The following is a 26,880-nucleotide window of genomic DNA, read 5'->3' on the forward strand; positions in this document are numbered from 1 at the left end:
TTATTTTGTCAAAGGTTTGATCACTCAGTGAAAGACATATTGATGTTGTTATGTTTCTGATGAATTCGTAATGTTTCCTGCTTGTGATTGCTGCAGCTGCTGCTCACCGGCTCAACTTCCGAAAGAGTCCCAGCAAGTGTTGGCAATTTACGTCTGAAGATACCACCCAAAATCTGTGGTAATGTGCTCAAGATATATGGTGGTGTTTTAATAATGGCTGCAAGGTGGAGCTATTGGTTACATGCTTCAATATGTTGCGCACATGTTCATGGTGAAGCTGTGCACCAAGTTTCATTTTATCAAATACAACAGACTTGTAGCAACAACATGTTATACTGTTACTGCAGTGCCCCCTGTGGGTGACACTGCATTCCTAAATTTGGCTGCAATCAAATTTTGCATTGAAGAGTTACGGCCCGTTACGTGCCTTTAAAATTTTGGTAAATTACAGACAAACGGTGAGCAATGCCAAAAACATAACCAACATAAGTTTTGTTCAGGCTCATCTAAAAATGGCATATACCAAATCTGGTGAAGATTGGATGAAATATGTGCCAAAAGAAAAATATGTTTAGTAAAAAACCCAAGATGGCACACATACAGTATGCTTTACATGTGGAATGATCATGGAATCATGGACTGATGTGTCTATCTGCAAAAACTTATGGAAGAAGAAAAACAATAATAAACTAAAGATAACTAAAGTGTGATTTAAATGAATATATACAGCATTACAAACACCTATCTGCTAAAGGAAGGAATCTCTGTCTGTATGTCGTTCACGTATCTCTTGAACCGCTCATCGACTCCACACTTGGTGGGTGCATGACTGGTGAACAAAGGGAGTACACTGTTGAATTTGGTGAAATTTGGACCTTTGATACATTCAGTATTAATAAACTTTGAATACACCAACGGTCAGTGAGAGCTTCAGGGCTCTACTGACTCCAGGAAAAGAATTTTTATTTACCATTAGAGTACTGATTATTTATAAAATCTGTGTATTATAGGATGTTACTTTCTTTCATGTTGTTGGTGTTTATACTCATTCACACCTAAAATTAACTGTATTAATTTTTCTATGTGTTGAAGCAACGGCTGGAGGCTGAACGGGCTCTGCACTAGTTCTCTTAAGAAATATGTACTATTTAAAGAGACGGAGGACTACAAACCCCTCGTAAAGAGCTTGTTCCAGATCTGCTCTATGTGAAAAGTGCCCTGACTTTTGTGACTTTTGTTGTGATTTGATGCTATATAAATAAAATTGAATTGAATTGTGGAAACGGTTAGCCCAGCTAGCATGCTAACTCAGCAGCAAACTCGGTGAGTTTTTTTTCATCGTCAGTGACTCTTTATTGAATGAAATGAAAAACAGTCCTGAAAACTAAATGTGAGAGGGAGTAAATGGTCCAGTGAAGAGAAAACAGTAAAAGCTTCTGTAACTCAACACGATCTCACATCCTGGAACAGCACGTTCCTGGAGTTTACTGTCCATATTCTCAGACATTTAAACTTTTGTAATAACCGTATTGTAACTAAGTTTCTACCATATTCATAAAACTCACACTCCTCTAAAGTAACTCATAATAATGTAAATGACTCAGCCTGACTCAGCAGTACGTTGTGTTGTTAAATCCACGTTTTTAGTGTTTTTAGACAGAAGATTACGGATAAAAAGTTGGAAAAGTGTCAGCAGGATTTTAAATGAGGTTTTCAGAAGTTCTGATTTCACTTCGACTCGCTCTTGTGTTTTCTTCTAGCATGTTAGCGGTTAGCTCAACAGCTAACATTCCCAGCCAGCCCTGTGTGTCACCATGTCACCAAACTTCAAGAAGAATCAAATATTTCACAATGCGAGGTTGACCAGGTCTTGAATCTGTTTGATTTATTTATTTCTAACAGCTTGGCCTGAGTGAAAGTCAGCTGGCTAGTAGCACCACCCTCCCTGTATTATTTTATGTATTTAATAGGAGGAAATTCAGTGAAAATTCGGGAATATATGGCATCGACAACGAAACAAGTGTCCACTGTTTGACAGAGAAATCTGCCAGGCTTGACACAGTGCCACTCGGAAACATTTTCACCAGCCGCCACTGCTGATGAGGTAAAGAGCTTTTATTGTCATATGCACAGCAACACAGCAGATAGCAACCCTGAGGGCAGTGAAGTTTGGCTTCTTCAAGCTCTAGTTACAATTAGAGCACATAATAACATATTAACAATTATTAAAAAAGAGAAGAAGAGAAAGATAAGAGTGAGACAAATTAAACACTGGTCCCATCTTACTCCACACTGAAGGTAGGAGGTTTAGTATGTATGTGAGCATCCCAGTTTAGAGCCAACAAGGAGTGAAAATACACACTTTCAAACGGTCAGAAACGTGAACATGTCAGTTTAGAGCGTGATGTGTCTGAAGTCCAACAGCAGGACGCGTAGCGCAGCTTCAGTAAAGTATGAAACATATATGAAGAGACACAGAGAGGTTGTGTTGCTGGTGTTACTGGTGTTAGTGGTGTTAGTGGAGGCTGATTTGCTGCTGATCTATTTCCGTCTCTGTGTTTCGGGGGTTTTGCAGCCGTCTCAGCTGGCGGCTCAGGTGTCACACAGAGAACAGCTGCAGGACAGTTAATGCTGCAGAGTCCAGAGAGAAACTGTCCTCTGCTGTGAGGAGGCCTGCTGAGACCACCACCGCCGCCTGCAGGCTCCCTGTAGTCCTGCAGCTCTGCACAATTACCTCTGTAAACTGTAAAAACTAATGATTACAAGATTTACACTACATGCTAGACCAATATCCATATATATATATATATATATATATATATATATATATTGACTGTTTACAGTAGTCAGTTTCATCCAAATGTAGCTCAAATTTTAACTTCAATTTCCAGAAAATGTTCAGGATAAAATGTATGTTTGGATGAATGTTTGTTTCCATCCACGAATATCAGCAGATAAACAACAGATGGTGCTAATTCTCAAGTCAGTGCTGTTAAACTATTGCAAAAAGAAGTCTGAATTTATGGAAGTCTATGAGAAAATGACCCTACTTCTCACTGGATTCATTACCTCAGTAAACACTTTCCTAGTGAGTTTATGGCCTCAATCACTAGTTTCAAGTCCTCTTCAAAGCAGCATGATGTTCATTTTGTAAATTATGGTCCCATCTAGAGTAAAATAGACGATAAAGCAGCGTATGCTTCAGGGTGTGGCTACCTTGTGATTGTCAAGTCGCTACTATGGCGACAGCGTTGGTTATGCAACGTAATCATGGTGTAACGCCAGAATCACAGATTGAAGGTGTAGCTGCCACTGAAAGTTAATAGATCAGACCGGCACATACAGGTACTTTGCAAAACGTCATGGCCCCTTTATGGAGGATAAAAAACCTCAGATCCTGTAGATGTTAATGCAGTTTGACGTGTCTTTAGCAGAGAATTTGTATGCATTCTTTTTGTGTTAAACAAACCCTTGTTTTATAGACAGGTCTAGTAATTGTTATGCTACCTTGCCTGAACCTGAGCATTTGTGATAGCTTAGTAAATTAAGGTTGATCAGTCGGCTGTGATGCCCCTTCAGCCTCCCTCAATCCACGTGGATCAGTGACCCGACAAAGTGGCCGGACATTGCTTATCCCGGCATCTACACATGTTTGTTTTAAAGTTTAGTACTAAGTCTTAACTAGTAAAGACTAGTTATGTTACTTTGTAAAAAAAGTTTACATTACCAGTTATGAAGTGTTTCCCACATACATATACATGGGAAGACACTGGGTCCCATAGCTTCCCCTCCTTATCTTGTCTCCAGATAGCTTGAAGCCATGAAGCTCTCCTTTTTGGATCCCTTTCTTTTTCCAGGAAGGATGGGGAACTGGAGGTCTGGATTTGTGTGTTTATCTGTTTTACCACCCGCTGCACAACAGCTTTTTGGCATTTTTCTGTTTCTCTTGTTCTGTAAGGCATGATGCTTTCCCCCACAAGGGGGCGTGGCCTTGGTGACGTGATGCTAGTCTGGTCTATTGCAACATTTTGGTTGCCTAAAAAGCTTAAAAAAGTCTTGTTCAGTGTTTGGTTGTACTAAAAGACTCTCCGAGGAGTCAGATGTTCAGTTTTTCTGGTAAGAAACATTTTGTTCTAATGGTTTTAGGCCTGTTTTTCGCTAGCGAAAATTAGCATTAGCGTTATCACAGCTAACCATAGACTGTAACCTGTGCGTCATGCTAACCAAGCTAGCAGCTACCTCTAGGGTCAGCGCCACCTTCTCATCCAAATATGGTCACTTCTGGCTCCAATGGCAATGGTCAAATCCAAGATGGCGACAGTCAAATCTAAATTTGAGACTTCAAAATGGCGGCCCACACACCAATCGGTGACATTACAGTGACCAGTCAGACTTTTTATGCACAAATTGAAAATGTGAGTGAAAGGTGGTTGGAAACGCCCATAATGATAACGGAAGCAGATTTACTCATTTTGAAACAATTTGTCTTTGATTTCAGACAGAAATGAACTAAATCAACTTCTCATCTCTAGCCAACAATCATCAGTTTTACTGAAACGTCAGATTTGATCAGCTGTGGCTAGCCAGCTAATAATGCTAATGTTAGCTCCATGAGTTGGTTGGAAATGTGTCTCTAAAAGTTTCTTGTTTGGTTTTAAAAGGAGAATCCTGTAAATGATCTTTAATCATGTTGTTCTGCTCTACGGGCCCAATGCACCCATAGAGCATGCTCATTAGAGACTTCCTCTGGCCTAGACTTGCTAACTTCCAGTTTAGCGTTCCAGCTAACTTGAATGACTTCTAGACTTTGACTCACGTCACATGACCACAGCTGATAAAATGATGTCAATCTGTCAGCAGTGATTCATATGTTACTCTCCTGGGAAGCAGCCGCTTCCTGTGTGTTGCTGCCTGTTTGCTGTTTGGACTGGAGGCTGAAATCAACCACAGCTCATTAACTCTGCATCGACACGTCGCAGCAGAGTTGCAGCACTGTTGCATCACAGCTGCAGCTGCTGGCCAGACCCCTCACGCTGAAACAACATGAAAAGTCAAGTTGTGTTATTGTTGTTGAGTTTCATTAGATGAGGATGATGACGCCAGAGCTGGAGGTCTGAGGGCCAAAGTGGGACGAGGTGAACAAGTGATGAGGTCTGAACAGGTGATGTGGTCTAACAGGTGATGTGGTCTAATAGGTGATGAGATGTGAACAGGTGATGAGGTCTGAACAGGTGATGAGGTCTGAACAGGTGATGTGGTCTAACAGGTGATGAGGTCTGAACAGGTGATGTGGTCTAATAGGTGATGAGATGTGAACAGGTGATGAGGTCTGAACAGGTGATGAGGTCTAACAGGTGATGTGGTCTGAACAGGTGATGAGGTCTGAACAGGTGATGTGGTCTAACAGGTGATGTGGTCTAACAGGTGATGTGGTCTAACAGGTGATGAGGTCTGAACAGGTGATGAGGTCTAACAGGTGATGTGGTCTGAACAGGTGATGAGGTCTGAAGAGGTGATGAGGTCTGAACAGGTGATGTGGTCTAACAGGTGATGAGGTCTGAACAGGTGATGTGGTCTGAACAGGTGATGTGGTCTAACAGGTGATGAGGTCTGAACAGGTGATGTGGTCTAATAGGTGATGAGATGTGAACAGGTGATGAGGTCTGAACAGGTGATGAGGTCTAACAGGTGATGTGGTCTGAACAGGTGATGAGGTCTGAAGAGGTGATGTGGTCTAACAGGTGATGTGGTCTAACAGGTGATGAGGTCTGAACAGGTGATGTGGTCTAACAGGTGATGAGGTCTGAACAGGTGATGAGGTCTGAACAGGTGATGTGGTCTAACAGGTGATGTGGTCTGAACAGGTGATGTGGTCTAACAGGTGATGAGGTCTGAACAGGTGATGAGGTCTGAACAGGTGATGTGGTCTAACAGGTGATGAGGTCTGAACAGGTGATGAGGTCTGAACAGGTGATGAGGTTTAACAGGTGATGAGGTCTGAACAGGTGATGTGGTCTAACAGGTGATGTGGTCTAACAGGTGATGAGGTCTGAACAGGTGATGTGGTCTAACAGGTGATGTGGTCTGAACAGGTGATGAGGTCTGAACAGGTGATGAGGTCTGAACAGGTGATGTGGTCTAACAGGTGATGTGGTCTGAACAGGTGATGAGGTCTAACAGGTGATGAGGTCTGAACAGGAAACACCACAGGTGTGGTTGTTTAGACGGACCGATAATATTCACCATGTTCACTGTGTTGGTTAGCGTGTTAGCACGCTAACGTGTTTATGCTTCACCTGTGTGCAATAAGTTTTATGTGCAATACTGAACGTCCAATAAGATTTCTGCGAGCAACCTGCGGATGTCTGTAAGTTGACCAGTGATGCTGTTTTAACTTGATGTGCGTGCAAATAGTGGTGAGCATGTACACATGTATGAATGTGTGCATCGTCTATATTTAAGAGTGTTTTTACTGATTTATTTTATTAATATCGTTGTTCTTATCGAGTGTGAAATGAAGTAAAGTCATAAAGTGTTTTGACCAGATGGACGTTTGTTTTCATTGGATATGTTTTTTAATTTCAGTTTCAGGTTTACTCAACAGAAAATATGAGTAAAAATACAATAAAAAAAGCAGAAAATTCTCACATTTGAGAAGCTGAATCGCGCTTTGCTTAAAAAATGAGTTTAAACCAATAACTTATTTCCAATATTGTTGCTGATAACAGTTCTGTTGGCTGACTCATTGTGTCAGTGCTAAAATGCTGCAATGATTCAATTAAATAATAATAATAATAATAAACATAAACTTTTGTGATTCTCCTTACACCTCTCTGTCAAAGGCCTTTTTTGCTTTCTTAATTTATTATTTTCATTATTACTTTACTTGTTATTTTCATATGTATATACATTTTGTAATAATAATTACTAGTATTAATTTATTTTCCATATTTGTCTTGCTCACATCTAATATCTGTCTTATTGTATTTACGTTTTGGTTTAGGTCACATTCATTCAGCTGTCTTACATGTGAACACTTCTGATCAATAACAGCTCTGATGTTTGTTTGTTTGTATGTTCATGATGATGATGATGAAGATATTGATCGGACAGTAACAGAGTTGGTTAGAGTGTAATCCATCACAAAAACAGTATTTACATGTTTGACTGAGCTGCAGTTCGGTAGAGTGTCCAGCAGAGGGCAGAGCAGCACCACAGACACACGGAGAGAGAGCCGACTGCTGGTTCACCACAACACACTCGATCTTTATTTTACACTCTGACATCAGATCTGATCAGTGTCTGATCAATGAGCTCTTTCAAAATAATCATTTTTATTCAAGTAAGAAGAGAAATGAGCTGCTGAGGGGAGGTCAGTCTGTGGAAATTTATATAAAACAAATAAGATTTGGTCGACTTTAAAACTGTTCAAATTATGTATAGAGCAAGAAATCAGTTATTAACTGAAAGTATCCAAAAGTTGTTTAAAATGAGAGAGAGGCTTATGAGGCGTCAAACTCTGCAGAAATCTTTCTGTTGTGCTATTGTGTTGTTTTCAACTGTGGTATCTGAGTATCTGCCTTTTGTTTATATGTGCATGTATGAATTTATATCTTTATATGAAGTCACTGAGTCTGTTATTGATTGCAGTTCTTGTTCTTAGTGCAGCTTCAGTTCTTGTGAAGTGTCTGGAAACAATACACTTTAGAGCCAGTTTAAAAATCAGATTTATAGACAAAAACAGTCACATCAACCCATCACAATAACAAAGAAAATCAATACATGGAATAATAATAATAATAATTATAAACATGAAGCATATAACTTGCAGTCATTTTGTCTGAAACAAGATTAAAGCTGCAACTAACGATTCATTTCATTATTGACTCTCCTGCTGATTATTATTATTTTTAAATATTTAGTCTTCAAAATGTCAGAAAATACTGAACGTTTGAGGTGATGTCTCATTTTTTCTGACCAACAGTCTGCAGACAGACATGGGAACCGTTCAGTTTGTTATTGCATATTTTCTTTATGTCTTCTCTATCGCTGCTGTTCTCCTCTCTGTCTGTCTGTATGTATACGATTGTCTGTCAGTGATGTCAGTGTGATGTCACCGGTGTCGTTGTGATGTCAGCAGCAGTTAGACGCTGCTGTCTGTCAGCATTAACACAGAAAATGTTTTTAATTTGATTCCAGAAATGAAACATTTTCCTTCTTTCATTTTCTTTTTCATATTTCTCAAACTGGCAAATTAACTTTTGCTTTGATCCCAACGAGGAGTGAAGCTCATCCCCCCCCGCCCTCCCCCCATGAGCAAACCCCTCGTTCTTCCCCACCTCCTCCACCCCCCTTACCCTCCCCTCGTCCCCCTCATCAGAGAGGCGAGTTGGGGAAACTGTTTATTACCTCAACAACACACACTGGAGAGCAGCTGTATGTGGAAACGCACACGTCAAAATGTCAGTGTGGTCACATGACGTTCCCGTTCTGCGAAGGTTCTCTGCACTCAACCCAGAAAAGGGAGTAATGTCACATTTGTGATGCAGGAGATGAATAAGACTTGATTGGATCATGTACTAAACATGGTTGTTTCACACACGAGAATAATCACTTCTCTTTTTCCAAACACAGTGCGGCTGTGTTTTTATTGGCCGAACGAGCCCAGGTGACCTGTGAAATCACCGCAGCAGGCTCCGAGTCCGAGTCAAAACACCTACGAGACGAGTCCGAGTCAAAACATCCACGAGACGAGTCCGAGTCAAAACATCTACGAGACGAGTCCGAGTCAAAACATCTACGAGACGAGTCCGAGTCAAAACACCTACAAGACAAGTCCGAGTCAAAACACCTACGAGATGAGTCCTAGTCAAAACATCTACGAGACGAGTCCGAGTCAAAACACCTACGAGATGAGTCCTAGTCAAAACACCTACGAGACGAGTCCTAGTCAAAACACCTACAAGACGAGTCCAAGTCAAAACATCTACGAGACGAGTCCGAGTCAAAACACCTACAAGACGAGTCCAAGTCAAAACATCTACGAGATGAGTCCTAGTCAAAACACCTACAAGACGAGTCCTAGTCAAAACACCTACGAGACGAGTCCTAGTCAAAACACCTACGAGACGAGTCCGAGTCAAAACATCTACGAGACGAGTCCTAGTCAAAACAACTACAAGACGAGTCCGAGTCAAAACACCTACGAGACGAGTCCTAGTCAAAACAACTACAAGACGAGTCCGAGTCAAAACATCTACGAGACGAGTCCTAGTCAAAACAACTACGAGACGAGTCCGAGTCAAAACACCTACGAGACGAGTCCTAGTCAAAACATCTACGAGACGAGTCCTAGTCAAAACAACTACAAGACGAGTCCGAGTCAAAACACCTACGAGACGAGTCCTAGTCAAAACACCTACGAGACGAGTCCGAGTCAAAACACCTACGAGACGAGTCCAAGTCAAAACACCTACGAGACGAGTCCGAGTCAAAACACCTACGAGACGAGTCCGAGTCAAAACATCTACGAGACGAGTCCTAGTCAAAACATCTACGAGACGAGTCCGAGTCAAAACACCTACGAGACGAGTCCTAGTCAAAACACCTACGAGACGAGTCCTAGTCAAAACACCTACGAAACGAGTCCAGGTCAAAACACCTACGAAACGAGTCCTAGTCAAAACATCTACGAGAAGAGTCCGAGTCAAAACATCTACGAGACGAGTCCTAGTCAAAACATCTACGAGACGAGTCCGAGTCAAAACACCTACGAGACGAGTCCGAGTCAAAACATCTACGAGACGAGTCCTAGTCAAAACATCTACGAGACGAGTCCGAGTCAAAACACCTACGAGACGAGTCCTAGTCAAAACACCTACGAGACGAGTCCTAGTCAAAACACCTACGAAACGAGTCCAGGTCAAAACACCTACGAAACGAGTCCTAGTCAAAACATCTACGAGAAGAGTCCGAGTCAAAACATCTACAAGATGAGTCCGAGTCAAAACATCTACGAGATGAGTCCAAGTCAAAACATCTACAAGATGAGTCCGAGTCAAAACACCTACGAAACGAGTCCAAGTCAAAACACCTACGAAACGAGTCCAGGTCAAAACACCTACGAGACGAGTCCAAGTCAAAACATCTACGAGATGAGTCCTAGTCAAAACACCTACAAGACAAGTCCGAGTCAAAACATCTACGAGACGAGTCCTAGTCAAAACACCTACAAGACAAGTCCGAGTCAAAACACCTACGAGACGAGTCCGAGTCAAAACACCTACGAGACGAGTCTGAGTCAAAACACCTACGAGACGAGTCTGAGTCAAAACACCTACGAGACGAGTCCGAGTCAAAACACCTACGAGACGAGTCTGAGTCAAAACACCTACGAGACGAGTCCGAGTCAAAACACTTACGAGACGAGTCCGAGTCAAAACGCCTACGAGACGAGTCCTAGTCAAAACACCTACAAGACGAGTCCGAGTCAAAACACCTACGAGACGAGTCCTAGTCAAAACACCTACAAGACGAGTCCGAGTCAAAACATCTACGAGACGAGTCCTAGTCAAAACACCTACAAGACAAGTCCGAGTCAAAACACCTACAAGACAAGTCCGAGTCAAAACACCTACGAGACGAGTCCGAGTCAAAACATCTACGAGACGAGTCCTAGTCAAAACACCTACAAGACAAGTCCGAGTCAAAACACCTACGAGACGAGTCTGAGTCAAAACACCTACGAGACGAGTCCGAGTCAAAACACCTATGAGACGAGTCCTAGTCAAAACATCTACGAGACGAGTCCGAGTCAAAACATCTACGAGACGAGTCCGAGTCAAAACATCTACGAGATGAGTCCGAGTCAAAACACCTACGAGATGAGTCCGAGTCAAAACACCTACGAGACGAGTCCGAGTCAAAACACCTACGAGACGAGTCCTAGTCAAAACACCTATGAAACGAGTCCGAGTCAAAACACCTACGAGACGAGTCCGAGTCAAAACACCTACGAGACGAGTCCGAGTCAAAACATCCACGAGATGAGTCCGAGTCAAAACATCTACGAGACGAGTCCGAGTCAAAACACCTACGAGACGAGTCCGAGTCAAAACATCTACGAGACGAGTCCGAGTCAAAACACCTACGAGACGAGTCCGAGTCAAAACATCCACGAGACGAGTCCGAGTCAAAACACCTACGAGACGAGTCCAAGTCAAAACATCTACGAGATGAGTCCGAGTCAAAACACCTACGAGACGAGTCCGAGTCAAAACATCTACGAGACGAGTCCTAGTCAAAACACCTACAAGACAAGTCCGAGTCAAAACACCTACGAGACGAGTCTGAGTCAAAACACCTACGAGACGAGTCCGAGTCAAAACACCTATGAGACGAGTCCTAGTCAAAACATCTACGAGACGAGTCCGAGTCAAAACATCTACGAGACGAGTCCGAGTCAAAACATCTACGAGATGAGTCCGAGTCAAAACACCTACGAGACGAGTCCGAGTCAAAACACCTACGAGACGAGTCCGAGTCAAAACATCCACGAGATGAGTCCGAGTCAAAACATCTACGAGACGAGTCCGAGTCAAAACACCTACGAGACGAGTCCGAGTCAAAACATCCACGAGACGAGTCCGAGTCAAAACACCTACGAGACGAGTCCGAGTCAAAACATCCACGAGATGAGTCCGAGTCAAAACATCTACGAGACGAGTCCTAGTCAAAACACCTACGAGACGAGTCCTAGTCAAAACACCTACGAGACGAGTCCGAGTCAAAACACCTACGAGACGAGTCCTAGTCAAAACACCTACGAGACGAGTCCTAGTCAAAACACCTACGAGACGAGTCCGAGTCAAAACACCTACGAGACGAGTCCTAGTCAAAACACCTACGAAACGAGTCCTAGTCAAAACACCTACGAGACGAGTCCGAGTCAAAACACCTACGAGACGAGTCCTAGTCAAAACACCTACGAGACGAGTCCGAGTCAAAACATCTACGAGACGAGTCCGAGTCAAAACATCCACGAGATGAGTCCTAGTCAAAACACCTACGAGACGAGTCCAAGTCAAAACACCTACGAGACGAGTCCGAGTCAAAACACCTATGAGACGAGTCCGAGTCAAAACACCTACGAGACGAGTCCGAGTCAAAACACCTATGAGACGAGTCCAAGTCAAAACACCTACGAGACGAGTCTGAATTGTATGTACAGTATGTTGTGAAATCTGAATTCTTCCTGTTGTTTGTCTTGACAGTCTGCTGCTCGGTTCTGATCAGTTTGTGCTTCAGTTCTGCAGGTGATTGTTTGCAGGTGATTATAGGAAGGCCCTCTGTAATGCCAGAGCTGCCTATTTATTACTCATCATTAATAGAGGAGAATAAAAACAGCTCTGGGTTCCTTTACAGCACTTTGGCCAAGCTGACAACTGTACTCCTCTTGTTAGATCTTAGTGCCGCATTCGACACCATTGATCATCACATCCTATTACAGAGACTGGAACATTTAATTGGCATTAAAGGAACTGTATTAAGCTGCTTTAAGTCCTATTTATCAGATTGATCTCAGTTTGTACATGTTAATGATGAATCCTCCATGAAAGAGAAAGTTAGACACGGAGTTCCACAAGGTTCTGTACTTGGACCAATTCTATTCACCTTGTATATGCTTCCTTTAGGTAATATTATTAGGAAACACTTCATAAATTTCCATTGTTATGCAGATGATACCCAATTATATTTATCAATGAAGCCTGATGAACCCAATCAGTTAAACAAACTCCAAGCATGCCTTAACGACATAAAGACCTGGATGACCTGCAATTTTCTGCTACTAAACTCAGATAAAACTGAAGTTATTGTGCTTGGCCCTAAACACCTTAGAAACACATTATCTAATGATAAAGCTATTCTGGATGGCATTACCCTGACCTCCAGCACCACCGTAAGGAATCTGGGAGTTATCTTTGATCAGGATATGTCCTTTAACTCCCACATAAATCAAATCTCAAGGACTGCCTTTCTTCACTTACGTAATATCACAAAAATCACATCCTGTCCCTAAAAGATGCAGAAAAACTAGTTCACGCATTTGTTACTTCTAGGCTGGATTATTGCAATTCCTTATTATCAGGCTGCCCTAACAAGTCTCTAAAGACTCTCCAGCTGTATGTATTCATGTAACATCAATGCATGTCACTAACTTTGCTTCTTCCCCGATGGTTTCACTTTCTTGTCTCGCAGGAAAGCCGGACGCCGGGGGCTGCAGGGATGGTGGCGTGGTCCTGTGGGTGTCCTGTCCTGCCTTGACAACTTCTCCTACTGTTACTGCTATTATTATTACTAGCCATATCTGTATTATTATTATTATTATTATCATGATTATTGTTGTTATTATGCTTCTCTGTCTCTCCCTCCTTCTTTCTCTCTCAACCCAACCAGTCGAGGCAGACGGCGCCACCTAGAGTCCAGTTCTGCTGGAGGTTTCTTCCTGTTAAAGGGGAGTTTTTCCTGCTGCTGCTGACGGGGGAATGTTGGGTCTGTAGATTAAAGAGTTCAGTCCAGACCTGCTCGATGTGAGATAACTTTAGTTATGATTTGGCGCTATATAAATAAAATTGAATTGAATTGATTGCTTAAATGTGACTGTTTGCAGGTAAGTGTGTACAGGTGAGTGTTTGCAGGTGACTGCAGGTGTTTTGAAATGATGAATCTTTAACAGAACATGTATTTGAACCTCTGTATTCTGTGTTAAATGTCGGTGGGTTTGTGTTATCTGACTTTAAAGCAGCACTGCCCTGATGTGAGCGCACAGAGACAGAAACAGAGACAGAAAGTGATGAGTGGTTGGGAGGAGGGGGAGGGAGGGCAGTCTCTAAAATGAGCTTTCATGGTTTTTAATGAAGCTCGAAGGACTTAATCAAAGCCCTCTCTGAGCCCCCTGAGTGTCAGACTCTCTGTCCAACACTTCATTATTGCAGAGCGACAGTTTGAGGCTGGGTCACACTTCCATTTTTTTTCTCTTTTTGATGGAAATCATCAACTCGTTCTGGTTTATTTTGGGGCAAAAGAGGAGCTCCATGTGGCCTGAGAGCTGACGATGCTGCCTTCACTTTAATGTTTAATGATTTTACAAAATTGAGCTTTTGGTTTGCTTTTTGGTTTCAGGTGTGTTTGTTCACAGTTGTCATTCAGTTCTTAAAATACCAACAACTCACTGTGTGTTGCCTTGTTTAAACAAAACTCACCTTTTTGAACCTGAACACAGTTTATGTATGAAACAGCTGAAGTATGAACTCTGAGAGACACTGAACTGTAAGCTGAAGCGAAAGAGATGAAAGCAGTAAGATGTGAAAGCAGAGGAAGAGGAGATGAAGAGGAGATGATGAAAGCAGTTGAACTGTCATTTAAAGCAGATGAGGTGTAAATTTAAAGAGTTAGTGATGAAATGAGTTGAAATGTCAGCTGAAAGCAGATGAAGTGTAAGTTAAAGAACGAGAGATGAAGCGAGCTGAAGACCCACACGATGCTCCAAGAATAAATTCATATTATTTACCTGAAGACAGAGTGCCTTCGTGTTTTGTTTTCCATGGTTGTCTGCAACAGTTGAACTGTTATTTAAACAGATGAAAGCAATTTGAGTTTTAAGCTGTTTTCAGACTTTCACCTCGTGTTACTCAGGCGAGTTTCACCTCAAACAGCCAAAATACATCCCTGTACATGAACTGTAAGCTAACAGCAGATGCAGCTACCATGTCTGAGTGTTTGTGTTCAGCAGGAACTCCAGTCTCTCTCCTCTCTGCACATTCATGATGTACATTCATAAAGCACAAAGTTTTCGCTCATGTTGAAACACGCAGACGTGTGTTTGTGTCAATTAGTGTCGTCCGGGGCGAATTTGCACCCGCTCTCGTCTTTGCATTGACTGTTTATGTAATCACGCGGCGTTCTGCTCGACCACGTCATCAGAGTCACAGATTGAAGCGGTTGAAGTGTCAGTTGACACACAGTAATCTCTGAAAGCAGTTGAACTGTATGTTGAAGAGGTTTTCTGCTGACAGCGTGTGAAAGCTTTTATTTTCTGTGTAAACTGGAAACACTCGCAGGTTGTTAGTTTTATGAGCTGCAGAGCCGGCGGTCCACTGTGCGGTGTGGTTTTGTGTTGTCGGGGGCAGCGAGTGGCGGTGTAATCTCTCCGAGAGGAGGACAGACATGATAATGAGGCAGCAGAGTGAGAAGTGAAGCAGCAGGACAGATTCTCCCGGCAGCCTCCCTCCGAGGGCACAATACCATCAGGGATCTTTGGACTAATTCAGGAACCTGGCACGCTAAACCAAACAGACAAACACGCCGTTCGTGTCGCAGCCGGGGGGGATGTTCCAGTTCAGGAGTGGGGGGGCTCATAAATCTGAGATGAGTCCGTTGGCCTTCTGAGCAGGCTGGTGAATATGGAGGAGAGCCGGGCGGACGGATGGACGGACGGATGGAAGAGGACTCTGGGGACGAAGGTTTAGCCATATGGCCCTTTAGCCCGGCCCGGACAGCCGAGTGGACAGGGGCCAGTCGCTGAGGTCACTTCCTGCCGCCTCATGTGGGACCTGCAGACTGCTGATCTCAGGACAGCAGAGAGTTCGACCTCTCCATCCCCGAAAACACCGAGTCTGACCCCCCGTCAATCTGCCCGACAGCTGACAGCAGACCTGACTCAGGGATTACTGGCATCTTATTTCACATTCAGTGAAAAGATGTTTTTGGCTGAGCGAGTCGAACAGATCATATCATCACATCATCGATACATCGATGGCTGTTGATCAGCTAATCAGTCAGTTTTGTGATTATTCTGCCCCACGAAGGAGTTTGCAGAAATGTTTGTTTAAAATATATTTAAAAAATGTAATTTTCATGATATTCTGTAAAGCTGCAACAATTTGTCAGTTAATTTATTTTATTTTATTTATTTGTGCTTTTAAAAAATGCATTTTTTAAATTTTACATCCACATATTATAAAAACAGACTTTTATACACTCAGCTGTACAGCAGAGGCAGGAGGCTAAAGAGTAATTAATCGATTAGTTAATCGACAAAAAATTCTGATAATCGTTTAAATAATTTTAAAGCAAAAATGCAAAAGATTCCTTGTTTTAGCTTCTCAAGCTTTTAGACTGTTGGTGAAGAAATCTGAAGGTTTCAGCTTCATTTCTTACTCCGTTATAAAAGAGACGTCTGTGACTGCAATCAGCTCAATTATGACTCTTTATATTATGATTGTTTTAATCCATGAAGGTTTTATATTTATAAAACTTTCTCAGAGACTAGAAAAGCAATTTTAACATTTGTGACGTCCCAATTTAAAGTCTGTGGGCCGAACAGGAGAAACATGACTTCTGGCTCAGGTGCCAGACGACAAATATTCTTCTGACTGAACTGGTGCCGTCTTTGAGTCCAGTATCCAGTTTCCAGTTCTTATAATATATCAACTCTGCTAGAAATGACCTTCATATTAAACTAAACTGTTTCCCAGTTACATAACAAACGTAATCTCTGCCTGGATGATGTTCACACTGACGTTTTATGAAATGAATGAAGCTACATTTATAAATGTCTCTGCAGTGGGAGGAGGAGGTCGGGGTGGATGGGGGTCTACGAGATGCAGGACTCTGACAGCAGAGACCCTTTACTGCAACAGCAGAGACCCTTTACTGCAACAGCAGATATTTTACTGCAACAGCAGATATTTTACTGCAACAGCAGATATTTTACTGCAACAGCAGATATTTACTGCAACAGCAGATATTTACTGCAACAGCAGATATTTTACTGCAACAGCAGATATTTACTGCAACAGCAGATATTTTACTGCAACAGCAGATGTTTTACTGCAACAGCAGACATTTACTGCAACAGCAGATGTTTTACTGCAACAGCAGATGTTTTACTGCAACAGCAGATGTTTTACTGCAACAGCAGATATTTACTGCAGCAGATATTTTACTGCAACAGCAGATATTTACTGCAACAGCAGATATTTTACTGCAACAGCAGATATTTACTGCAGCAGATATTTTACTGCAACAGAGCAGATATTTACTGCAACAGCAGATATTTTACTGCAACAGCAGACATTTACTGCAACAGCAGATGTTTTACTGCAACAGCAGACATTTTACTGCAACAGCAGACATTTACTGCAACAGCAGATGTTTTACTGCAACAGCAGACATTTTACTGCAACAGCAGACATTTACTGCAACAGCAGATGTTTTACTGCAACAGCAGATATTTTACTGCAACAGCAGACATTTACTGCAACAGCAGATGTTTTACTGCAACAGCAGATATTTTACTGCAACAGCAGACATTTACTGCAACAGCAGATATTTTACTGCAACAGCAGACATTTACTGCAACAGCAGACATTTACTGCAACAGCAGATGTTTTACTGCAACAGCAGATATTTTACTGCAACAGAAGATATTTTACTGCAACAGCAGACATTTACTGCAACAGCAGATGTTTTACTGCAACAGCAGATATTTTACTGCAACAGCAGATATTTTACTGCAACAGCAGACATTTACTGCAACAGCAGATATTTTACTGCAACAGCAGACATTTACTGCAACAGCAGATATTTTACTGCAACAGCAGACATTTACTGCAACAGCAGATATTTTACTGCAACAGCAGATATTTACTGCAACAGCAGATATTTTACTGCAACAGCAGATATTTACTGCAACAGCAGATATTTACTGCAACAGCAGATGTTTACTGCAACAGCAGACATTTACTACAACAGCAGATATTTTACTGCAACAGCAGATATTTACTGCAACAGCAGATATTTTACTGCAACAGCAGATGTTTTACTGCAACAGCAGATATTTTACTGCAACAGCAGATATTTAGGTGACATCCAGGTCGTCTCTGAACATTTCAGTCAAATGTTCAGTATCAACATTTTTGCAACTTGCCAAATGGGTTAATTAACATTTTCTAATTATGTTGAGAGAACCTTATTTCTAATAGAGTCGAATACGTTCAATGTAAAAATCCAACAGTCACTGCCTCAAACTCAGGTTTGACCTTTGACCCCGGGGAGGTGAAGACTGACGGCGGACAGACTTTCCTTGATGATCAGTGTGATAATCCAGCGAGGATCAGACTCCATCTCCTCACCCAAAGTTTGTGGTGGTTGTTTTTTAATCTGACATCGGAGCAGATGTCGGTCAGCTGTTTACATCTGGAGCAGCGGTGACACACAGACCCACTTAGAGGCAGATGAAGTAATGTTATCTACTACCTGGATCTACATCATGTTAGAGAAATTAACTTCTTTATACTTTCAGCCTTCATTCATCCCACCTGCATGAGTGAAATATCCAGAATTCATCCAGCATGTGGAGGTCAGATGATCTTCCACCTGTAGCTGGTTTAAACCTGTAAGAACTACAATTATGCAACAGACAATTAAAATACAATAAAACAGAGTAAAATAAAATGAAACCCCCAAGTATAAGATTAAACATTATAATAATAAAAATAAAAAATAAAAACAATAAACTACAGTAGTAATGGTAAAATATATATATGTGTATATATTTAAATGTGTAGTTATATTTTTATTTGCACCAGTCAAAAGTTTGGACACTTTCTCATATATGAAGATAAAAATGTCTCATATCACATCTACTTGTATTTTTTTAAATAAACTTATTTAACGTTTTCTGTTTTGTCTTTTCTGTTACTCGTCTTCTACATCACGAGTTGTTGAAATTGGAAACAGCAACAACAACATGAACGAAAATTACTTAACAATAATAATAATAAAGCACTAACAGAAATACATACAGAATGTGAACAAACAGGACGTCAGTGAGCGTCGCAACTTCATGTCCTGACATTATTCTGTTGGCCGTTACAAACAGTTCACAGGTAAACGTGTCCCTCGCACTGCTGACGGTCGTTAATTAAGGCTTCGATGGCAAAATGCTTTAAGTTTTATTTAAAATCCATCAGTGATGCAGCCTGAGAACAGAAAAAAACATTCTGACTTAATATAATAATAATAATAATAATAATAATAATAATAATAATAATGATGTTGACTCACCATGAGCGTTTAACTTTTGATGAATCTTTTTTACATTTCCACTAACGGGCTTCCGTACATTCATCAGCTGCGCTGTGAGAATCATAAATTATATTTATATTATATTTTATTTCTATAAGTCAGATATTTTCCAGGCAGTGTGGTGGTATTTCCTCCTCTCTGATCATTTAAACCTGTTTCTAGAAATGAGCTTGTTTGAGTGAGATTCTCCACATTACATTTCTAAATTGCCTGAAACAGAAATACTGTTACTCCTCAGACTGATTCATTCATTTGTTTTAAGAACATTTGACTTTCGGTCTCACATTAAAGACAACAATGACTTGATAAGAGGAGGGTTATGCAGAGTTACTTTACCTGCAATTTCATCTTGTTTCCTTTGGCAGAAATGTTTTGGCTTCTATATTTTTATGTTTCTGAAAAGTAAAGCTGTTCCAAATCATAACAGATATCAGAGAGGTGATGATTGACAAGTCAAGAAAAGATTAAAATAGAAACAACACTGACAGTTTTCCTCTCTTACTGTGAAGGCAGGATGCTTAGGGCTGAATGATGTGAGAAAGGTAACTGAATGATGTCTTTACTCTGAAGAAAAGTGACATTTGATGCTCTTGACTTACATGTGAAACAGAAACTATTCTTTCTGTCTTCATGTTGTTGGCGTTGGAAAGGTGGAGGACTGCCTCGTGGACTTGTAGTCCCACATTCCTCGGAGCCTCACCTCCAGCAGCAGAAGGTCAGGGGCCCGCCGCTCCCTCCCCAAACGTGACGCTCCATCTGTGCCCAACTGCCGGCGTTTGGCACCCGACTCAGGCATCTGCCACCTGCGCCGGCTGCCAGCTCGCCGTACACGCAGACATCTGCTGCGTTAGTGCTGGAGGGGCGCGCTCAGTCAGCGCAACAACAAACAGACGGCCAAACAATGTCCTGTACGCCTCTCTGACGACCTGCCGCCCCGTTCAGACTTCAGGCCGTCAGGGAGGCTTCACCTGCAGAGACCTGAGAGCGAGACGAGACGCTGGTTAAACACCATTCAACAGATGAACAGAGCTGCCATCTTTGTTTGGCTCTCGCTGTTTTTTTGTTGTTGTTTTTTTTAGCAGCCATTAAAAGTCAAATTCAGCCTGAATGACTCTGATCTCTCTGGTTACTAAAGTGTAGCTGGTAGAGATTCAGATTACAGAGTGTATAACTACACTCAGCTGCCAGTTTATTAGGTATAAACAGTTAAAACTGATGCAGTCTGATACAACAGCCTGCAATAAATCCTCCCGTCATCAGGTTCACCGAGGTCAGAGGTCGGGTGGTTCATCTATAACATTGTCATCCTGTTGTCTGTGCTGTATTTCTATCATTTTGATCCTCCTGAACATTTTCCCCTGTTAAAGGTTAAAGGTTGTATTGCTGTTCAGGCTGTAAAGCCTCCTGAGGTTAACTTGTGATCGGTGATATCGAGCTGCACAAACAAAAATGAGTTTGACTTTATCAGTTTTAGTTGAACCTGTTTTACAGAGGTGTTGATGGAATAGTTTCACTCATTAATATGAAAGCAGTGGATGAAAGATTAGAAGCACTAACTACAGCCTCCAAAAACAATATGAAGATTATAATAAATGGTGTTTGTGAGTGAAAGTGTATGTATTTAACTTTTAATCATTTATGATCTGCGGATACGATGGAGATACGTTTATCAAAACTTGTAATTAATCATTTTAAAAAATAACGTCTTACGGCTCTACAGCCATATTCACACTGTTGAACCATTTCCACTCTGTGATAACATTACATTTTATTAGGTACTAAACAAATACTTACAGTGAAATCAGTTTCTTCTACACACAGAATTGTTTCCCTCTTATTTCTTGTAATCCAATAATCTTCCAGAGAAACAAACCTGCAGCAGTTTGACTTCTACTTTTTCCCAACTTATATACTGTATATTATTATTACATGTGTTAGCTGTTGGGACCAGCATGGTATTTTATGTAATATGTGGAGTTTCTCTTCACTAAAACAATTGGAGGCAGATTATTTGAACTGTTAAAGAAAAACTATTGTAGTAACGCTGCAGCAAACTGTCTTCGGTCCGACTCCTTATGTGGGGACGGAGCGAGACGGAGACGACAGCTTCCTGTCTGTCTTCAGTTTTGGATCAGTAGAAGTCGATTGGTGTTGAATCTCAGCAGTGAGATATTGAATCTGCTCTGTATCTCTGGCACAAAGGACATTATTCATTCATTACTTTTGCCGTTGGCGGCGGACATATTGTTGATGCCCCTCAGCCCCACACGGTGGACAGATGGCAGGGACACTGTCATTAATTTAAAACAGGCAGAAATGTTAAAGACTCGAAATCTGCTGAATCATTGCGTTGAAACACTAAACATCCATTCAGTGTTTTACTGAGTCTGAAAATCAGCTTTAAAACAAGTTATAAGACCATAAATAATGAGACCTGTTTGTTGTAATACACATAAAAGTGCAGTCAGTGTGTGAGCAGAGACAGCAGTTCAAATATAAGAGTAAATATTAGTTGATCGTTAATGTGTGCAGGCTGAAAGCACTTGACATGCTGCTTATTGTAGCAATGTAGGCAAAGGACGAGTTCATAGTTCATCAGGTCAGTCATTAAACCAACAGTCAGTGTGTTTCTTGCTGTAATCATTCCTCCTGTTCATACTGACCATTAGAAGATCCCTTCATAATGACCTTACAATGGAAGTGATGGAGGACAAAATCCACAGTCTGAAGCTAATATGAAGCTTCAGCGTCCAAATGAGTCAAATCAAGTAGATATCTTTCAACGTTACAGTCTTTTTAGTGCCAAAGTTCCTCTTTTTGTTACTATACTCCCACCTGCAGCTCAACAGGGAAACACTGTCCGAGGAAACACAAAGAGGGAATTTGATGCTAAAAAGACTGTAAATGTGTCAGATATCCACTTGATATGACTATGTCTTAAGACACACTGGAAAAACTGAACCTGTCCTTTAACTGTCAGCTGACGTGTAAATGAGTGGATGTACAGCAGTTAAAGTGTCAGCTGGACAGTAATAAGTGAAAGCAGCATCAGTTAACATGTGTGAAAGGATTTAAACTGCAAGTTAAACTGTAAACAATGACGACATTAGCATGTTCAGTGAAAGCTCTGAAAGCAGTTGAACAGTAAACATTAAGTGGATTCAAATGATATTGATCATACAACACTCAAACTCACTACTAAACACTGGAAACGTGAAATTCTCCCAGACTAAAACAGACTCAGCTGAGCACTCATGAACATATGACAGTTTGGAAAATGCAGCTGTGAAAGTGGCTTCATGTCTTTAATGACGTCCAATAACACTGTAAGTCTTTCACATTGGTATTAATGACAATAATAAACCTTAGAGCACTAATTCCTATGAGCAGACAACTTAAACAGCAGGTAAAATAAATGATTAGTTTCTCGATAAATCAATTAATTATTTTGTCTTTAAAATGTCATAAAACAGTGAAAAATGAACCACTGTGATGTCTCATGTGTCTTGTTCAGTCTGATTAAAGATATTCAGTTTATGACTAGTTACAGGACCGGTTTGTCTACATTATGACACTTTTATAATGTTTAAAGGGTGGAGAGAAAGATGAGTTTGAATACAATTTTGAGAAAAGTTCATTTGCAGGATATCTCTGAGTAAAAGATGTCAGTCCTGCAGCGACTCAAACATCAGGAGCAGCTGCAGCGAAAACCTCAGACTGCAGATCTGAACCGCTGTTAAAAACCTGAGGTGGCGTCAGTGAAAGCAGCATCAGAGCTCTGGGACGGCGTCCTCAGAGGGACATTAGTCATGTAGATCTGCAGCATTAGTGGCAGCAGTGATTTATGGTTTATGTTGACAACGGTCCATTACAACTCCCTGCTGAGCTGCGTTCACTGCAACACAAACACACACGTGACACCTGACACCCAGAAACACTGCAGAGGGCCGACACAGCGACTACACACTGAGGCCTGACTGATGCCTGAGGTGAACACAATACTACACAATACTACACAATACTACACAATACTACACAATACTACACTACACAATACTACACAATACTACACAATACTACACAATACTACACAATACTACACAATACTACACTACACAATACTACACAATACTACACAATACTACACAATACTACACTACACAATACTACACAATACTACACAATACTACACAATACTACACAATACTACACAATGCTACACAATACTACACTACACAATACTACACAATACTACACAATACTACACAATGCTACACAATACTACACTACACAATACTACACAATACTACACAATACTACACTACACAATACTACACAATACTACACAATACTACACTACACAATACTACACAATACTACACAATACTACACAATACTACACAATACTACACTACACAATACTACACAATACTACACAATACTACACTACACAATACTACACAATACTACACAATGCTACACAATACTACACTACACAATACTACACAATACTACACAATACTACACTACACAATACTACACTACACAATACTACACAATACTACACAATACTACACTACACAATACTACACAATACTACACAATACTACACTACACAATACTACACAATAATACACAATACTACACCACACAATACTACACAATACTACACTACACAATACTACACAATAATACACAATACTACACTACACAATACTACACAATACTACACTACAGTACACTACACAATACTACACTACACTATACTACACTACACTACACTACACTATACTACACAATACTACACTACACTACACAATACTACACTACACTATACTACACTATACTACACTACACTATACTACACTATACTACACTATACTACACTACACTACACCACACTATACTACACTACACTACACTATACTACACAATACTACACAATACTACACTACAGTACACTACACTATACTACACTACACAATACTACACTACACAATACTACACTACACTATACTACACTACACTATACTACACTACACTATACTACACTACACAATACTACACTACACACTGAGGCCTGACTGATGCCTGAGGTGAACACAACACTACACTACACAATACTACACAATACTACACAATACTACACTACACTATACTACACTACACAATACTACACTACACTATACTACACTACACTACAGTACACTACACTTCACAATACTACACTACACTATACTACACTATACTACACTACACTATACAATACTACACTACAGTACACTACACTATACTACACTATACTACACTATACCACACTACACAATACTACACTATACTACACTACACAATACTACACTACACTATACTACACTACACTACACTACAGTACACTATACTACACTACACTATACTACACTATACTACACAATACTACAGTACACAATACTACACTACACTATACTACACTATACTACACTACACTACAGTACACTACACAATACTACACTACACTATACTACACTACACTACACAATACTACACTACACAACACTACACTACACAATACTACACTACACTATACTACACTACACTACACTACACTACACTACACTACACAACACTACACTACACAATACTACACTACACTATACTACACTACACTATACTACACTACACAATACTACACTACACTATACTACACTACACTATACTACACTACACAATACTACACTACACAATACTACACAATACTACACTACACTACACATCACAACACTACACAATACTACACTACACTATACTACACTACACTACAGTACACTACACAATACTACACTACACAATACTACACTACACAACACTACACTACACTACACTACACTACACTACACTACACTACAGTACACTACACAATACTACACTACACAATACTACACTACACAACACTACACTACACAATACTACACTACACTATACTACACTACACAATACTACACTACACAACACTACACTACACTATACTACACTACACAATACTACACTACACAATACTACACTACACTATACTATACTACACTACACTACAGTACACTACACAATACTACACTACACTATACTACACTACACAACACTACACTACACAACACTACACTACACAATACCACACTACACTATACTACACTACACAATACTACACTACACAATACTACACTACACTATACTACACTACACTATACTACACTGTACTACAGTTCGCTACACCACACTATACTATGGTATGCTACACTATACTACACAACACTACACTACACCTTACTGCACTACACTATACTACGGTACGGTACACAACACTACACTACATTATATTACACTACACCACACTATACTTTACATTATACTACACTACACTATACTACACAGCAGTATAACAGGAAACACTTTGGTTTGCTGTGATTTGCATAATAAATCTAATATTACAAAAAATAACCCATAATTTCTTTCATGCAAACCAGATACTGTATGATAAATAATAGTATGTATTCAAGTCCATTTTATTTTTATAGCTTAATATTAGAAATCACAACTTAGCCTGAGAGGCATTTACAATCTGTGCAGTAATACGACATCCTCTGTCCTCAGACGCTGGTATAAATGTTGTTCAACAAACTACAATATTCAAGGTCATTAATACTGAATAAATGATTTATTTCCATTTTTACTACAAAGATCACTGTAACATCATATTATCTTCTCTGTCTAGAACAATTCAATACACCTGAAAAAGGATTATTATTATTATTATTTCTGTTTACCTGTAAATGCAGCTACTGTCTGAGAGTCGAAATCTGGGATTCGTCAGAGAGAAAAAAGCGCACTGCGACAAACTTCACTGTCACAGATGTACGACCCAAACACAGACATCAAAGACAAAAGGACAGGTTGGGGACAAATCAAATCAAAATCCAAAAGAAGAAGCTCGGTAACAAGGAGGCAGTCGAACACAGGCAAACCAGTCCAAAACCACAGGCAAACCAGTCCAAAACCACAGGCAAACCAGTCCAAAACCACAGGAACGGCAGATAACAAACAGGAACAGGGTGGCTGGAGCGCAGCTGTACAACAAAGCAGCATAGAGGAACTGGTCGGGAATGAATATAGAACTGGGACTGACGGGTAATGAGCAACAGGTGAGCAGGTGGCTGTGGGAACCAGGCAGGACGGTCTGGGGCCATCTGGTGGACAGGTGGAGAAATGGCTGCTCTGCTGGGAAACGTATTCGCCACCTGTGTCCTGTAAACACGCCATCTGTAGCTGATTGGACGGGACTGTGCACAATGCATATCGGTTGTTTAGAGTGAAAAGAGGATTTAAAGGAGAATTTACAGCCTTTCTCTCAGTTTTCTCTAGTCATAAGGCAACAATTTTCTAAAATAACTGCACATTTCTATTATATAGGTGACCTAGTTTTAAGAAATTATCATATTTACATCTGTGAAATTCCTCTGTAAGTCATCTATAAAGTTCTCTATCTACTAGATCTGCACTTACATAATAAAGTAACTGTAGTGTCCAAACAGACATATGAGGGATGCTGTCTCTCTTTTACACCAACTTAAAGTAAAACACTGAATAAGTTCAGGTGTCCACATACTTTTGGCCATGTAGCGAACTTTGAGTTTGGAAAATTGATATTTGTGTGTTGGTTTTATTCCTGCTTCGTTGTGTTAA

General features: G+C 40.6%; 1 protein-coding gene across 1 annotated transcript; it reads left to right on the top strand.

Annotated features, from left to right (window-relative positions):
• Window positions 1-8,858: 8,858 nt before the first annotated feature.
• Window positions 8,859-15,583, top strand: LOC137192181 (paternally-expressed gene 3 protein-like). Its single transcript, XM_067602691.1, has 3 exons — window positions 8,859-12,219; window positions 13,670-13,683; window positions 15,452-15,583. The coding sequence occupies exons 1-3, from the start codon at window positions 8,859-8,861 to the stop codon at window positions 15,581-15,583; spliced, it is 3,507 nt and encodes a 1,168-aa protein (XP_067458792.1).
• The last annotated feature ends 11,297 nt before the right edge of the window (window positions 15,584-26,880 follow it).

This window comes from Thunnus thynnus, chromosome 11 (genome assembly GCF_963924715.1).
Source record: "Thunnus thynnus chromosome 11, fThuThy2.1, whole genome shotgun sequence".
Lineage (NCBI taxonomy): Eukaryota > Metazoa > Chordata > Actinopteri > Scombriformes > Scombridae > Thunnus > Thunnus thynnus.

What these genes read in the sequence shown, in the direction of transcription:
- LOC137192181 (XM_067602691.1), top strand. Translation starts at nt 8,859, where the DNA reads ATGAGTCCTAGTCAAAACATCTACGAGACGAGTCCGAGTCAAAACACC.